Genomic DNA, 17,925 nt, shown 5'->3' on the forward strand with positions numbered 1-17,925 from the left:
ATTTCCGATTTTATAAACATCAGGTCAAAAGGCACTAAGTGCTAGCTAGGCAGCCAAAGAAATGAGACAAAAAAAAAAATTAACTGAAAGATAATCTAGACGAACTACCAACAATAACATCATTAAAAAATACAAAATTCCATTAGAAATGACTGGAAATCACTTCAACCAGCCTATATTACATGAATATCATGAGCTTGAAAAAGCAGCTTTCTAAAACATTTTGCTTATCATTTCTGATCTTTATCACCATAATTCAGTTGTTCCTTCCTAACCACTTTACAACAGAAATCACTTTGTAATACAAAACTTTTCTTACACCCCGTTCCTAAAACCCACAATATAAATGTTGAGCAACATATACGCTGTTATTTGTCTGGTAAAAGGAAATACCAGCCTCCTCCCAAGAATCAGAATTACTATAATAACCTTAATTGATTGACAGTGCTTTCACACTTATGCCTCAAGAAAAGAGCAAACAAAAATGAGTAAATCATTATTCTTTTTGGCAAGTAATCCCAGAATAGAGTTTTACTCTAAGAAAATTATGAAAAATTAAGTTCAGCAAGCAGGTATTATGAAAATGTCAATGCATCTTGTTTAGCTGAAAATATTTAAAGTGAATAATCCAATGAAGAAAGCTGAGGTAGGGGGAGTATCAAATTAGTAGAGAGACAGGGTTACAAGGCAGTACTGAATCCAAATACTGAAGCACAATTTTGAAGCAGCAACTTCTAGTTATCTAAGGGATTTCATCTGGAAATAATTTTATCACAAAAAATTACAAACTTTGATTACCAAAGTGCATTTATAGTGCACGTCGAAATCTTACCCCTTTTGTGGATTTGTAAAAAAAGCATTATAATCTTAAGAAGTAGAAACCAAGCTTTTAAAACAGTTTTCACAACAAAATTTATTAGAAGAATAGTGGTTTTGAAAAGTCTAGCATCCAGTGAGAACTACCATACACAACATTACAGCTGGGAATGTTTCTCCAAAATGTCATGGTCAAATAATACAATGGAACCATTAAATCTTACACATGCACGAAAGAACTAGCGCGTTTGACATAGAATGCAAAAGAAAGGGGACCACATGGATTAAAATTTTAAGTACTCATCACATACATTAAGACACAGCTTATTTTTTAGTCCAGTCAAAAATCAGAACTGCATTAAAAAATTTAATGTAGTGCAATCAAACCAAAAAACTTAAATTGTGATCATAAGTGCTCTACTACATAAATGTTGATCATAGCAAGGAACAAAAAGTTCAAATCACACAGTACAAAAAAAATCTGTAAATAAATATAAACTACAGTACAAGAGAAATATTAAATTATACAATTCCGTCAAACTGTAAACAGTATATTGAAATGAGGTCCATAAGAGTAAAGGGGGTTCCTGTTTTGTTGCATGACACTTGAACTTCTAGAAATCTGAAAGATGCCATTTTCCGTATCTTCAAAGGCTATGGGTTTTATATATGGAGAATTCCTTTTAGATGTAAGATATCAAATACTAAAGCAGAGGAATAATCTGTTTTGTTAACCACAGACAGTACTGCAGAAAACAAAAGGAGTTTTAAAGAATAAAGACCTCTAACAGACAAGTCTTAACATTAGAGATGCAAAGGGCTAAAATACTGGAATTAGAACTTCACATCAGAAGAAACTTGTCATTGAGGACTTCTAGGCTACAAAATATACTGACAAAATTGTCTGCTGATATGTAGTCCTAGACCTCTGCTAATTTTTTGACATTTACATACTCATGTTACAACACCAACTTTGGCAGAATCACTACTAATAAAATCAGAGCACTCCTGGCCCAACGGTTCCATCACAGTGGCCAGTGCACAGAATTCTCTAAAGACATTGCATAAACTAGAATGTAGAGGTCAGACACCCAAGGACCAGTGCTTGAATTTAGTAGTAGTATGGTGAAGAAGCAAGAGCCACATTGAGGAAGAACTGCATCTGTGATAGTTTACAGAAGCAGCAAGGAATGTCGTTTAATTGTGCTGGCTATTAGTGGCATTTAAAAATATATAGTTTAACTGTGTGTGTATGTGTATGAGTTGCATGTGCTGGCTATACATTTATGCACATTTTGTCTTTTTAAATACACCGTTAACAGGAACCCCCATATTATCTGCTCAGTAGTAATAACTGAATATATAGAATGCCACTATAAGAGTGTGAGGCACCGTGTGCTGGAGAGTTATATGCAGCTTTAAAATCTGTTTGGCTGAGTTATACCTGGATACCTGAACTGAGTTTTTAAGTTGACATTCATCAAGGATGTGCTACCAGCACGTCAAAATAAAAGCAAAACAGAAAAATACAAGTCACTGTTAGGTTTAAGAATAGCATCAAAGTACCTGAATTGAGTGAGAATAGTGTGTAAACTGTCCCTGAGGGTTTTTAAACAGTGTGTACAAGTCGGATTCCTAAGAACATTAGCTATATTTAACAGTGTGGACTGATAAAATACCAATGTTTGACAGTTTAAAGTGGAGGTTATAAAGAATTATACGCAAACACTCCGAATGTATAGTTTATACGTTTCTTCTCAAAGCAGCAACAAGCTGCTGTAAAGTATACATCCCATCAGAACAAGCAACATGTGGGAGTCAGATAAAGGTTTCTATCTTAGTCTGGTTTTCTGACAGCACAGCATATCAATATCCAATGACTATATCTTTCCTAGATCAGAATGTAACTATAATTTTGACTAGCAATATAGGATTAGACTTTTAATCAAACACTTTGCTATTACATACTAAAATTCCTTAAACTTACTAATGCTGGTATACTAACCTAATTATCCCCCCCTTCATTTTAGAAATATACCCTTCCACAACTTAAAAACATTAAGATCCATTTTCAGTCCTCTGATGTAAAAAGCATGTCAGTGAATTAATATTAAAAATTTACACAGTAAAAAGGCTTGAATTTCAGCCAAAGATTCTAAATACTGCTCATTCCCTGAAGACTTAAAGGGAGAGAGAATCCCTACCCATTTTCCTAGTGATTTATTTTTCTAAAACTGTCTGACACAATTTTTCATTTTGGGGAACTTCCCCCTCACCTCCTCTCAAATTCCAAATTCTTAGCCTGAAATGCTTAATGAAATGGGGAAAATGAGGCAATCACTTGGAATTGCTTGAAAGGTATAAAATGTTAGTCTTTTTAAAAAATAAGACAAGAATTATTCATATAAATGTGATCTGACCCCGTCATGGTCATGGTAGTATGTAGTATGTTTTATATTTTAAAATAATCACCCTAAAACTTACAGTACCTAAGACTCTGAAGATAAATTAAGACTTTAGTGTTGTAACAGAAAAAGTGCTGAATTATCCCTTTTCTAGTACTTTAAACATTTCAGACAAGTGCTTTCCTAGTGACCGTAAAGTTTACTATATACCCTTCCACCAAGCAGGAAACAAAGTCACCTGGATGAAACAAAAGACTTTTAGGAGTGTAGCACCGGGTATTTACCAAATAACAGATGTTGTTCAACTCATTCTGAGGGGCTAAAAATATTCTAGATTGAAATTCTATTTGGCTATTGTATGTTAAAAATCCCTGCCCTACTGTGTCAGTGTCCTGTGTCCAACCCTCCCGCCCCCCTCCCCCAGTCCCCTTACACACTATCCACTGAGAGTCTAATCTCTAAAGAGATTATTTTAAAATTTATGTTTTCAGGACATACCTGAGAAAGGGTGCAATTATGCAGAACTAGGAACCCAAGACTGCACTAATACTGGTTACAGGTTCATAAATTCTTTCCCAAGACAAATCTAAAAAGTCTAAGAGGTATGGATCTTCAAATATGTCTTACTGCTTTAGATTTTTTTGGTATGTGTGTAGGGTCATTTCCAGTGTTGAAAAGATCATCTTGAGCCTGTTCAATGACAGTTCAAGATGGGGTAAAGAGTTTAATTCCATATTCAAACAGTAAAGATTAAATATTATGATTATAATATTTGCTACATCCAATAAATTTATGATTAACTAAAAGTGCTTGCTTTTCGGCTTTTATTGATATAGCTATAAATGAACTGGAAACCTTAAAATTACCCTCCTAATAGTTGCAGAATTAACTCATATTTTATTGTCAAGCCAACATTAATTTGCCTTTATTCTCACTTTTCAAACAACCTAAGATTTTTCTGACTATCAAATGAAGGTGGCCCAACTTTACCATGTTATCTATACTGCGACTCATTTTTAGTATTGTAGGGCAGAATCTTTAGCTTTTCCTGATCTACATACTTTCCCCATCCTACTTCCCAACTCCCTCCTCCAATCTCCTTCATAACACTTAGGGCACACAGCTACAGGGATAATGTCTGCTTCTTTAAAAGGCAACTGCGAGTTTATTTGGGAATAAGAGAGAATATGCAAAGAATTTCCTCTATTTTCCCTTCAGTCACCATGTTCACAAATCCTACTTAAGTCTCAAGGACAGAATGTATCCAAAAAAAACCTAAGAAGACTTTGGAGGTCTGCATTCCTTGTACCACGATTATACTTTTTTCCTTTTCAGTAGAGCTTGAAAGCAATTAGATTTAAAAAAAATCCCTATATAGCTTAATAAAGTTTCCAAATGGGCTGTTTGGTTGAAGCCATTAAGTTAATAACACTGGCTTGACCGTAGTATTAATGAAGACCTAATTATAATGGAAAGGTAACAAGGAAAACAATCTTTGACATCTTCATGAAGGTCAAAATTTAACCTGTAACTTTTAATGTCTCCTATAAAAGACTAAGTGGAACAATTCAGTCTATTGCCATATTCCATCACCAATGACAGCAACCTGAATATATATATATCAGAAAAGGATGGTTCACATGAAAATAACCTCTGGCATTTAGTTAAAGAAAGAATAATTTCAAAAGCAAAATATGTAGTTTCAAAATTAAATCTACAGGGATAATAGCTGTTAAGAAAATGACACTGAGCTGTCATATCTGCCGTAACTACTCAAAATAATTTCAGGTTCTGACATTGGGCTGACTCAATAATTTGTTTTATAAAAATAACTGAATCCAAGCTTCACAATTATGGGTCGATGAAATATAAGAGACTCACAAAGGCTTAGAACCAAGCCTCGCACCATGTGCTTACTTGGGGCAGGGGGAGAACACACAGCTCACTAGCAGCTCCAAGGCTGCTACGTACTGCCTAATGACAGAAGGTAGTTATGATATGGGCCTTTGCAGGTAGTCATTTTTAGTTTAATTTACAGTTCTCTCCAGAAAATTGGGAACTAAACTTCTCATTGTGCCTTACTGTTTTACTATCTGATCCCATATAGCTCATCTTATATATAGCTCAGGTAAAATGTTGGGGAATGGAAATGCCAATTGGTTGAGGTAATGGTTTATATAAGATAACCAGAGTTCTAAAAGCACTTCAATATTGTAAAGTAAAAGTGTACCAAATAAAGCTAATACACACTTCACACTTGTTGAGCTTGCTCACCAGAACTGAACAGTAATTAACTTCACTTAAGGACCCCTATTATCACACAAAGCCTTACTCATATCCATGATCTGCTGCAGCAAAGGTTTATCAAGCAACATCTAAACTTCAGAATAACAACAAACTTAACATTAAAAAGTATTATACACAAATATAAATTATTTTTCCTGAAAGAGAGACCTTGTCCTTCATGGTATTTGGGGAACAGAATAAAGTGTATAGCTCATCACAAACACAGTTCAGTCACCTGTAAGCCTATTAAACAAAGTAATATAATACAACACATTACTGTCAAGCTTGATGACTGTTTCAAAAGTGAGAAAGCTAATGATAAAAATACCAACTAGATATCCTTCCACGGAATTAGTGTTTTTGATTTTATAGTGCCATAGCTTATCTACTCTACATCTATGTTCTCTCATAAAAAAATGTAGGAGTTGATTTTAAATACATTATCTCCTAATATTATTTTGAGTCATATCATATAGTTGGAGTAATGTCATCATCCGCCTACTGGAAAATGAAAGGAGAAAAGGCTTTTGTGACAAAGATAGCTGTGAACTATACTTTCCCATACCATAAAAATGGTCAGCTGTTGTTTGGGCCATGCAAAACTCTGATTAGCAGAAATTAAGCATGCGAATAGACCAATCTCTATTACACATTTATGAGGATGTTCCCAAACTAGAATATCTACACTGAAAGTGCCAATTCAGAATAGTGGCAAATCAAGAGGGAAATCAAATATTACGGGATCACTGCGGCACCAAGACTGACATGACAGCCAGCCACGTGATGAGCCACATCCAAGAAACACATGGTATAATGGAACTCTGAACACAAAATTTAACATTAAAAGTGCACCTGAATATTACAAACTAACTTTACAAAACCTACAATAAGGTAAAATATATATCTTTTGAAATATTCAGCAGCTTTCTGTATTTTTTTAATTTTTTTTTTTTTTTTTTTGGAGAGGCTCATGAAATTTAAAAGGGACCACTATCTAATTTCAACCATGCTTCACAAAACAATAATGGCTATTTTATATTGCAGTTACCAGTGTAATGCAATTAGTGCTTTAAAATAATCTACACTCAAAAAGAAAGAGACCGACCGACCTTTGGAGGAAATATGCTTATTCAAAAGCTTCTTGGAAAAGAAAATTTACCTGAATATCAAGTCATGACTGATCTCAAGTGTAATGTTTAAAAGCTTCACAGACATGAATATTACAATCTTCAGGTCTCAGGACTTTTAATCTGAGAAAGTTTAGAGTTTGGTTTGTTTTTTAAATTCACTTTCTAACCAAAACAAATAATAGAAGTACTCAAATTTTCACTATTTACAACTCTCAGCCTACAATCTGAAATGACACAATACAAGTTCTCTTATTTAAACTGCAGCATTAAAGGGTAGGCACACCATTCTTCTGCTGCTCGATTGTCATCCACTGAAACACACATAGAAAATATTTATGTTAGTAAAATGATCACTCCATGTACACTACAATGACAAAATTTTACATAACTCAACTCATACATCACTTTAGAGACTACCACATAGGATTAAAACCTCTCTGAACAGTAAAATTCTACAAAAGTTGAACTTTTAGGGCCAGATTTTTAAATGGGCCTTTAATGATGCCTTTCTGAGGGGATAAAAACAAGCACAAATTAACTGCTCAAAGGACCTTTTTGCAGCAATCTTGGGCTACCGAATATCCCCAAACATCATGCAAAAAGGTACCATGGCTGCAATTAATTGTGTGTGACAAACCGAGTGTGGAACAAAGGAGGTGTTCCTTCATAAGCTTAGTCCTTTGCTTTCAGCAAAATTTCTATAACTTCCTTCAACTGCAGATGAAAACCATACATTTCATTAAGTATTTTTTATTGCAACTTCCAGCTAGGCTAGAAAATACTGCAGAGTCATACACTGCTCTGAACCCAAACTGCTTTTTCTGTTGAGAAGACTAGAAAGCTAAGAGGAAACAGGCTCAGTCATCCACTGATTAAACTGCTACACAAAATAACCAAACCAAAAGAGGAATCCAAGCCCAGGCTATGTCAAGAATGTGTGTACTTTAATAACAGCAATGGTGTGCCTAACCTTTGAACACACAGGTTGCTGAGGGAAAACTATCCTTAACCTAATTAACTGCTCCGAAGTTTCCAGGCAAGAATTTATGCCTTGGGAATATCTGGACCTACTTCTCAAACTGTCAGTATCCATCAGAAATCATCAACCTCAATTTAACGCTCCAAGTTTTGATTTTATTTTACACAAAAACTCCAGTGATTTTTTTGTTTGTTTTTGGTTAAGCATTTAGAAGGGGCTGACCACCTTTCTCAGCAGATTAGAATATAGGGGTGTATGTGGGGTGGATTTTGTTTTGCACAAAGAATAATTTTAATTTGGTCACAATACAAAATTAAATTTCATGGGCTTTATTTACCTGTTATTCTTGCAAAAAAGCTGTAGAAAATAAACATTCCAAACCTTATCACTGTAATTTTAAAAGCCCATCTCAAAAAAAAACCTTAGGTGTTCTTTAAGGAGTGCTTATACAAAACACAATCTGAAAGGTCCTGAACTGTGTGCTAAACAACCATAAAAATCAGCTAAATACCAGAAAAAGTTAAGAAGGATGGTATGTAGGATGTCAAAAAAAAAATAAAAAGAAAGAAACAAAGAGTTCAAAGCAACAAATAAAACTAAAAAAACAACCCTGCCCCCTTGTACTAGTATCTGAATTAGTTAAAAAAGAATTGCTAAGGAGCTTGACTTCTAATTGAATTATTGTTAGAACTGAAATGCAACCTAAATCATTTTAGGTTACCTTGGGGTTGTGTTCTTTCTCTCACCACAAACATGGATTCTTCACTTATGTGGATATTTGAGCAGATTATTGAGGCTGTAAAATCTAGATACCACTTTTGCAATATTATAATTACACACATTTCCCCCCTATTTCTCCCATCCCCCCAATAAACAGATCTTAAATATTTTAAAATAGTTGCTGCAACTGACATTTAGTTGTTAGTTAGCACATGATCAAATCTGTAAAAGGATTTAAGAATACAAAGAAACTTAATTTGCTAAAATGAGGCATCCTCTATTGTTTTATGTAATGTACCCTGACTGCTCCTGAGTAAGAACGGAGCTCGTCCTCCATGAGATAAGGCTATATCCTCACTTGTTGGTGAGACCAAATTCTACCCTTAGAAAATCCCAAATGAAATAACAGCAAAGGTAGTGTTACAACATAATTAACTGAAGCATTTCTGAAGGTAGTGTGTGCACATTTTCCACCTCCTTCTCCCCCCTGGGTGAGCACTAAATAGATTGCTAATTTGTTAAGTAAACTTAATAGTGAGAAGGAAATCATAAAATGTTAATTGACCCAAATAATTATTTATCATTGAATAGCCAAATTTCTTAAATTCAAAAGTTCATTGTTCTTGGTTTCTTTAGTTTAACCCTTAAATTAGTTGAATCTCAGAAGAAAAAAATGTGAATAATTTTATAAGATGGCTTTCCAATTTGCAATGATAAAGCTCCCAATATGAAAGAGGTGGTTTCTAAAAGGGGGCTTTTTTCTTTTCTTTTCTTTTTTTTTAAATAAAGGCAAATATAACTTAAGAAAAAAAAAAGAAGGAAAAGCATGCAGGCTCTACAGGCAAGGAGTCCACTTCCATGTATCTGTTCTCTGTGAGGTAACTCAATTCTCTTTTGTAGAGAAACATGCAAAAGGCCAAACAATATCCCGAGCCATACTGCACACGAAAATTTTAAAATATGCAACATTCAGAATGCACCTTTCACCCCTGTACACACAAGTCAATGCAAAATCTGCAAAGAAACAAGTGTCACAGTGAATGAAGTTAGGTGCAAGCAATGACAGCTGAACAATGCAGTAGTGCTCACCCAGTTTGTACAGTAATTGGCACTCTACAGTATTCCTACTCATTTTTTGATTCATTTGCACTTTGTGCTGCCTCTCCCTGGGGATCTAATTCAATCTTTACAGAAACATCTGGCCCCTCCGACCTCATTAACTTCATCTTTTTCTTTGGAGGGTTTTTCAAAGTGCCCAGCCTCTCCTTTACTTTGTACTCCAGTGTACTGTGGGGAATCCCATAAATACTCTGAGCTTTGGAAACACTCATTTTTCCACTCATAACCACTGAGATTGCTTCCTCCAGTATCTCACTGTTGTACTGTCTGTAACGCCCTCTTTTCTTCCGAGGCTGCTTGGAGCCAGGATCTCCTTCTTGATCCGATGTGGGATATGGCTGTCCAGAGGTAGACTGCTCAGCATCTGAGCCCCAAGAATCGGGTCCAGCATCTAACATGCTTTTTCTATTTTGTTTTGGAAGAATAGCCCTTAATTTTTTACTAAGCGCGCTCTCCGTTTGTGAACCCATTACCAAAGAGCTATAGCTGTACTGATCACCAGTGCGATTTTCCCAAGAAAGATCCATTCCTCGAACTTGTGGTATCTTTAAATCTACAGGAGATGAATGGCTCACATCCTTTTTCCCATCTTGTTTTGCTTGAAGTGCCATTTTTGGAAAGGCAGAGTTTTCTGCAAGAAAAGGAAGGTCACTGATGTTGTTGAGTGCACCATTTCCCCTGAACTTCATACGGCTGAGGTTGAACTCATAATGTGGTTTTGCCCAAGAGGCTTCCCTGGATAATATTAAGTGTTGTCCATGATTCTGTAATCCAGATGGTCCAAGGCTGGCAGCTGTGGACAATTGGTTTCTGCTCAGTAGTTCTTCACTAATCTGCAGGGATCGAGCCAGTGGAACTTTGAGTGATGTGGAGTGTCCAAAACCTTCCCTGGTTCCATCCTGTAAGCTTCTTGGAGGTACCCCATCACCACTCCGAAGTCCGTCTGGGCGGTACTGGCTGGGTCTCCCAGGTCGCCTAATTGGATGGAAGGAAACTGATGTGAGCAGGACTTGCACAGGTAGGGAGGGATGGGTGAGGGGACCACTCCTTTATTAGAAGGCCTTGCTTGGGTAACATCACTTTGTGTTATTTATTTATTTTCTCTAAAATTTAAAAAAAATGGTCTCGGCAGTTAGTTTTAAACTTGTTCACAAAAACAAAAACAAAAACAAAAAACAAAAAAACAAAAAGAAAAAAACCAGGAGCTTTTGGGCAAAGAAAAATTAAACCTGTCAGCTGGTCTCTGGTTGGGTTCACAAATATTCGGAGAAAAAGTTTCGCGCAACTGTCTGAAAATAGCACCTTAATTATTAATTACAAAGTAATCATCAAGTCTCCGTAGATCTACAAAGAATTGTGTTACCAACGTGACGTTACCACTAAACAAGTACAGTAATAAAAGAGTAAGCCAAATAATTTATTTTAATGCAACATAATTCAACATTCATGACAACCAGCTATAAAACTGGAACAATTTACATTGGTGGAACCCATAGATAATTGCTCATTTATCCCACAAACAAGTTGATGTTCTTATCAAAAATCAAACAATTCCAAATGACATTTCTTATTTTGCTTGGGAAAAACAACCATGACTACCAGCCCCATGGGGGGGAAACCCCAAATCAAAACAAAACAAAATACCCATCGAATTATAACTTACCACACTTCTTCATTTTAAAACACCATTAGTTGCAGATACATAAGTACCACTGATTTTCCATTTGAAATAATCCAAGCTTTAAAGAAACTACCCTTTATTTCCCCCAAAACTTTGTTCCTTAAAGTCTACTCAAAGTAATTATTGTCAGAGGTATATAAACAATTTTTTAGCATTTTTCTTTAGTTAAAAAAAACTCTACTTCTTAAAATACCAAACATTAATTTAAAAATTTTAAGTGGACAGCTTTCAAATAATGTTTAAAAAAATCAACTACTTACACAAAGTTAATTCATAAGGTTTTCATTTTTACAATAGAGAAAGATTATCAATGATAAAACTGGCAACTGGTAAAGCATGCCCAAGGGGAATAATTACATTAACTAGGCACAAAAGTGGAACTCTGCAGAAATAATGGTAAACCAGTTATGTTCTCCAAAAGTCTACAGGGACTCTGACGTTACCAGTAAATACCACATAACAATTCAGCTAAAAGATGGGCAGTACTGCCGGTGCTTTTGTCTTCCAAAAAACACTACCACAATAAAAACATTTACTTTCCATTCAGAAGGACAAACACAGCAATTTCAACAATATAATACACAGACCTGGTGGCCAAGTTTAAAGTGAATCTTAAGCAAGGGATGCATTTATGCAAACAGCACTTAGGCTTCTCTTACATGTGTCCGTAATTACATAACTCAAGTTTTTTGACATATAAATGGAACCAAATGATTTGGGACCATGATGACTTAGATCTATATTTAGTATGAACTACAGTGAAAAAAAAAAGGGCTTAAGAAAAAATGGTCAGTAAACTATGCAAAATGGATTAAATTAATGTTATTTTTAGACTGAATAAAGGAGGAGAGAAAAAGGAAGATGATGAAATTTTAGAGAAAATAAAGGGAGCATTTCAGAAGTCAGTAAAGGAATCCTTCAATTTGAAGGTAATTAAGAATAAGTTGAAAAAGGTTAGTCCATTTAGTGTCTGCTTACTCCTTTGGTATCTAAACATCTTCCCCATGTTGATATTCTAAAAGTTAAATAAACCTAAATATTAACTAACTTACCAAACTTATGTTTCATATCTAGATGAAGCTTATTTTTGGTCATAACACAGTTTTATGGAAATGCCTTCCCAATATGGCATCTAAGCATCTTCATTAATACCTGACCATTTAAAATGGCTACTATGTACACACAGAGGGAGAATTAGACAATTCTTACATCATAAAATTAGGTGGTCAGAAAATTCACTTTAGTCTGCTAATCGTTATCAAAACTGAGCACGTAATAATGTCTTGGCAGCCTAAGATGGTTATCTATCAACATCTACAACCGTTCTTATCTAATTAAAAACAAAAAATACACACAATTAATTTTCTGAACTGCCACACAGAATTAAAACTGCAGTTCAAATCAACAAACCAAACCAAACCAAACCAAACCAAACCAAACCAAACCAAACCAATCCAAACCAAACCGAACAAGAAAAAAACGAACAACCCCCATACTCCATTAGAGATACCAAGTTAAATATTGGAGCCCAATTTTCATTCAACAACCTCAGCACACAAAATACTGCCTTTACATGTGAACTCTGGAACTATTTAGGTTGGGTTTCACACTCCCAAACACTCAACAACAAAAAGTCCAAAGACGTTCTTGCCATATTCCTGATTATTTACTATTTGTACTAAACTGGCAAAACTTATCTATATTTGCCAATTCTAGATTTCAGATTGTGCTTTTACTTGATTGATAGACTAAAAGTAATTTTACTAAAGGCCCACCTATAACAGTGTTATTCTAAAGGATCAAGTTTTAAAACATACAGGGGAGATTGGCATCAATCTTTGATAAACTGTCCCCTATAAAACTGTGGAAGGCCACAAATATTTTCCCTTACCCGTTCCCTTGAGTACTGGAGCAACCTGGAGAATGGCTCAGGGAAGTGCTGCCAGCACATGGACTTTTCTTAGTGGACAGATCAAGTACACCGTCTGTAGAGACACAAAGAAACACCTGAGGATATTAAAAACTGGGAGCAAATATGAACTGAATAGGCTAAAAATGTCAAAGCAGTAGGCTTAGTCAACTAAACAGATAACACTAGCCATATATTTTGAGTTACGAAACCAATTTATTAATAGAATCAGGATATTTTTCCTCCTGAAGTGACATAAATTTAGCAAAGTTTGTTATATCTCATATATCCAAGGGTTAAATATTTCATTAATAGGGCAAAAGAAAAGGTAAAGCATTAACACTAAAGATGTTAAGATATAGTGAGATATTAGAAATAGCAGTTTACACGGTATGAGGTTCTGCAATGGAACTATGAGACGTCATTTTCTAAATTTACCTTGATCAAAGTATATAAGTTTAATGCCACAATGTCATATGAATTATAAAACCAAATTTCTCAAGAGCTAAGTCTACCTGAAACACCAGGAGTATATAAAAGTTAGATTTGGAAAAATTTAAATACAAAAGTCATTTTAAAAACAAGTTTATACGGTTATAGTAAACATATATAACTGTACAAAATAATATGTAAGATGAACCAGTTGTTAACTGTTTATAATTTGCATGTATCCTAATCACTGTTCGCACACATCTGCAAAACTTGTGTATTTGGAGTCAATCTTTTGGGAAAAATCAGCAGAGATTCAAAATTTACTTGCTGATATTTATAAAGGCAAGGTTTTTCGATGAATAAGCTATTATAAATTGATGGGCAAAGTTTAAGGAAAGAAAGAAGAATGAAACAGTCTTGATACTGATGGGAGCCTCGGGGGATAACCATTTTTTTCTTTTACTGATGCTAGACCAAATCACAAATTCATGTTATTAGAACATAAAATTAGAAGACTTTATTCTCCCCCAAAGACTTTTTTCCCCTCATAGACATGTCTAGAAAAGAAAACTCATAGTCTGAATAACTTTTAAAGCTGCCATTCTGTCCAAAATTAACAGAGAAGAAAGATAATACTCAATGCCTCTGATTTTCAGTTGGCCAGCCGAGATGCCTGCTATCTAGTTATGTTAAAAATCACCTCAATATAGAACCCACTTGGGACTTGTATCTGAGGACACTGTAACTCCCTATTTCAGGCAGTTAGAAATAAATATGCAACTGAATTTATAAACCAAAAAAAGCCCACAACTCATACACAGTGTTGTCCTTTAGAGTCACTAATATTTCTAAAAACGTAATTATAATCTTATAGAACCAAGTATCCCATTAGCCATCTAACCCAATTAGATACCTAACAAGCAAATGCACTGCTTAAAATATTTCCAGCCAAAGACAGTACTATTTTCATAGTCTGTCTAATCATATTATAGGCAACATATTTTAAATCTACCACTGAAAATATTGTGATTTAAGTTGAAAACACATTAAAATTCATTAGGAAATATACTTTTAAAAATTTTGTTTCATTTAAGGTTTATATACTATAATCCTATCTAGTTCAAATTTCTCTCGGTAAGAGCATGCCGTCAACACAACATACCTCTCAAGCATAACACTAGCCTTAAGAAGTTAGACCAGTTTGTATTTTTGTATGTTAATCTCCATTATTAATACTTTAGATACAACCTCTATGCTGTTATTCTATTGTAAACCCAAAGCTTGTAATGCAATATTTAGAGCAAACAGATTTTTAATGAAAGTTACCAATCTGTGGTAAAGAAAACAATCCTCAATAAAATAGAAAAGAACAACTTTACAAACACCATAACCAAAGGTACAACTAGGAGGTCTAGGAGGCCTCCTGCTAGGAAATCTCTCAGAACTTAAGAGATTTTGATTGCTGTTCACTACACAGAAAGAGAAAGAAGGCAAAGGAAAGATATTCAGAAAAATATCCTTTGATAAGCAACTACAGCCAGTCCATTAAGTGTCATTCCTTCATAAACAACTTAAAATAAGCAAAATAAAGTTCTTTCAAAGAGGTTCTTAGAAGAATTAAACTTACTTTGCAAAATAAACATGTATTTCTCGCCAATAAATCCACACTTTTATGAGATTTCTATGGCAATAAAATCTCAGCAGTAGATATCACCAATTTACAATTTGTAGTGGTTCAAACAGTGGCAGAGTTGAAATGCTCACTTCATCTTTGTGAAATTAAAGGTAAAATGAGATCACAAAGCAACACGGATATTTAATTTACTTGAGAGTAACTTTTCAAAGACTCAAGAAATATCTGCTATGCAAAATTGACACCCTCTTAACCTCTTCACTTAATTAGGATCCTCACCAACAGATTACCTTTTGAAAATACTCTAATTAGTTTATAATACAGTATATGTATATATGTGTGTGTATTCATAAAATACTGAATACAGTTAACAACCTGGAGTGTGTCTACTGTCTTCTCAATATTTCTAACCTCATGAGTTTCTTTTTTTAAAATGCAAATAACACATATTTTTGCCTCATGATCTCATCTGCAGAATATAACTTCTATCTGACAAGATGCATTTATTTCTCAGATAGGTGCTAATCCTAAACATTGATGGAAAGGGGGGAAAGTTAATTTTGCAAAGGGGTTTTAAAAACAATGGATATGACAATGCTTGGGAAAGTGTGAAATACTTCTACAAATATCAAGTAACAGCTGTAACCACCTAACTTTCTGGGTGGTACATCAATCATGACTACGAACTACTGATGGGTAAAGTAGCCAATTTATACTTCTTCTCTATCACTGCAGAGTCAGGAATAATTTAAAAATCACATTAGTTTATCCTATTATTGCTTCTGGTGCCCTACTTGCCAATACTTTTTTTTCTCCCCAAATTAAAAGTATTCTAATTGGACAGAGGAGATCTTGACATCAAACCATACCTTGTTCGCTAGGTTCTGACTGAGACTTTCTGACAGTAAGGTCCAGAGGTGAGTCTTGGTCAGCCATGAGAAGTTTGCTGAGCACAGGGTTCTGAGTAGTTGCAGCCGTGGGAGAGGTGGTGACTGGAGATGCTTTCAGCAGGCTTTGGTTCTTTGTGCTATTGGGCTGGCTGGGGTCCTGAGTAGAGCTATTTTTTGAGGTATATTCAGCAGCAAATTGTTGGATCATTCGCTGCATGATCTCACGGGCCACTAGGGGAATATTGGGGTCGGAGACCCAGGGACTGTCTGTAAACAAAGATTTATTTACTTTTAAAGTGGGACAATGTACTAAAAAGAGACAGCTTTCAAGCAAACAAAATTTCATTTTAGTTTTTTTCTTAAAATGCAATATCCTAAAAATAGTATTCCCTCTTAGAGTTATATTTTTAATCTCCAGGCTTATAAAGTTGCAGATTTTTAAAAATAAAATTTTAATAAAATTATTTCTAAACACCACCCCCGCCCCCGATTATGAAGTCAAATAAAGGGATAACCAACAGTATATCTTATGGGCAAGAATCACTTACCTGATACAGAAATCCCAAAACCCTTTTTAAATGAAATAATTACTCCCCTGTTTACCACCTACAGATTACATCTGGTTTCCCCTAGATCTTTCCTCAACCATAGCTTCCTATATAATTGAAGAATGGAATGCTCAGTTCATGAGGCTTAATTTACTTTCTGCTAAAAGACTGAAGGCATATCAAGATTATAAAAGAGATAATATTAAGATTCATGATCGGCTAGGGCAATAGGCAATAGTTGTCACACTTTAATATTCATCAAAATCACTTCGAGGGCCTGTAAAAACAGATTGCTGGGTCCTATCTCCAGAGTTACTGATTTAGCAGTTCTAGAGTGAGCTCAGGAACTGGCATTTCTAACAAGTTTCTAGATACTGCTGGTCAGGGGACCACACTTTTAGATCCTCTGCGCTGAGTTTAAATGCCAAATCTCCAAAGCCTAAGACCATGTACTTTTCATAAGTTCTTTACACTCTACCAACCACTGAACACAATAGATAGGGAAGCAATAAAATAAACATCTAAGTTATCAATTTCTAATCAATGTTAATTTTAAAATAAAGACCATATGAATTCATTAACTCATAAAACTTTCAGCACTGGAAGGGACCTTGAAAGTAAAATAAGATGGAAAATGTTTTGTGTAAATATATTACCATCACATCTCTGTCATTAACACACTATCAGGGAGACTAAACGCTTTTTAAGAAAAGCAGAGATTATGTTTGTTTACCCCTGTATACTCAGCACCTAATCTTGGTGTAAAGTATACATTCATATTAGTTGAGTAATAAATGGATCAATCAAATCAATCAACAAATAGTTCTTAAAAAAAAAACAATAAATGAGATAAATGTGATCTAAAGAGTAAGTGGCCTCTTCAAATTTGTACAGATGGTTAGCGGCAGACCCTTGATTAAAATGTTCCACCCGTGACCTTTATACTTCCTTCCCACACTTCCTAGGCTTTAGAAGATGGGTCTCAGAAAACCTGAGTTTCCTTGCTCTTTTAAAGATTAACCATAGAAGGTCAATTACTTTACCTATAATATTTTGGAGCTGTAAGGAACTTGGATTTAGTCAGCAAAACCGACTAATAGCTATTAATATCTAAAATCACCACAAAAAACAAACACATTAAAATCACACAGGACTTCCAAGAACAATTTTTTTTCTGAAGGACAACATTCAGGATCAGAAGATAGTCATAAAGTCAGAATACTTATTTAATTTTCTGGAGTTTAACGAGGTTTGCTCTACCAATAATAACATTTCTGTTCTATTAAGTATTTTTAACCTTAAGTTTCCTCTCTATAAATAGAGACTGAGTATGCTAGATGGTTTAAGGATAAAGGTACTCAACTAGGTAAGGTTCAG

At 34.7% G+C, this 17,925-nt stretch overlaps 1 protein-coding gene across 10 annotated transcripts in view; it reads right to left on the bottom strand.

The window, feature by feature from the left end:
- LCOR (ligand dependent nuclear receptor corepressor) overlaps positions 1-17,925 on the bottom strand; it is a 128,669-nt gene that overhangs the window by 21,642 nt on the left and 89,102 nt on the right. For 6 of the 10 annotated variants that reach the window (XM_036828048.1, XM_036828051.1, XM_036828052.1 and 3 more), the window contains 2 exons: positions 15,980-16,267; positions 13,028-13,121 (listed from right to left, as the gene is read on the bottom strand). The exons of 1 other annotated variant lie outside the window; for it this stretch is intronic. In XM_036828048.1, coding sequence (XP_036683943.1) covers positions 13,028-13,121; positions 15,980-16,267 — 382 coding nt within the window. Of the gene's footprint in view, positions 1-898; positions 10,431-13,027; positions 13,122-15,979; positions 16,268-17,925 lie in introns of those variants that run through there. 3 more of the 10 variants (XM_036828057.1, XM_036828055.1, XM_036828056.1) reach the window with 2 other exon arrangements.

This window comes from Balaenoptera musculus, chromosome 16, assembly GCF_009873245.2.
Source record: "Balaenoptera musculus isolate JJ_BM4_2016_0621 chromosome 16, mBalMus1.pri.v3, whole genome shotgun sequence".
NCBI lineage: Eukaryota > Metazoa > Chordata > Mammalia > Artiodactyla > Balaenopteridae > Balaenoptera > Balaenoptera musculus.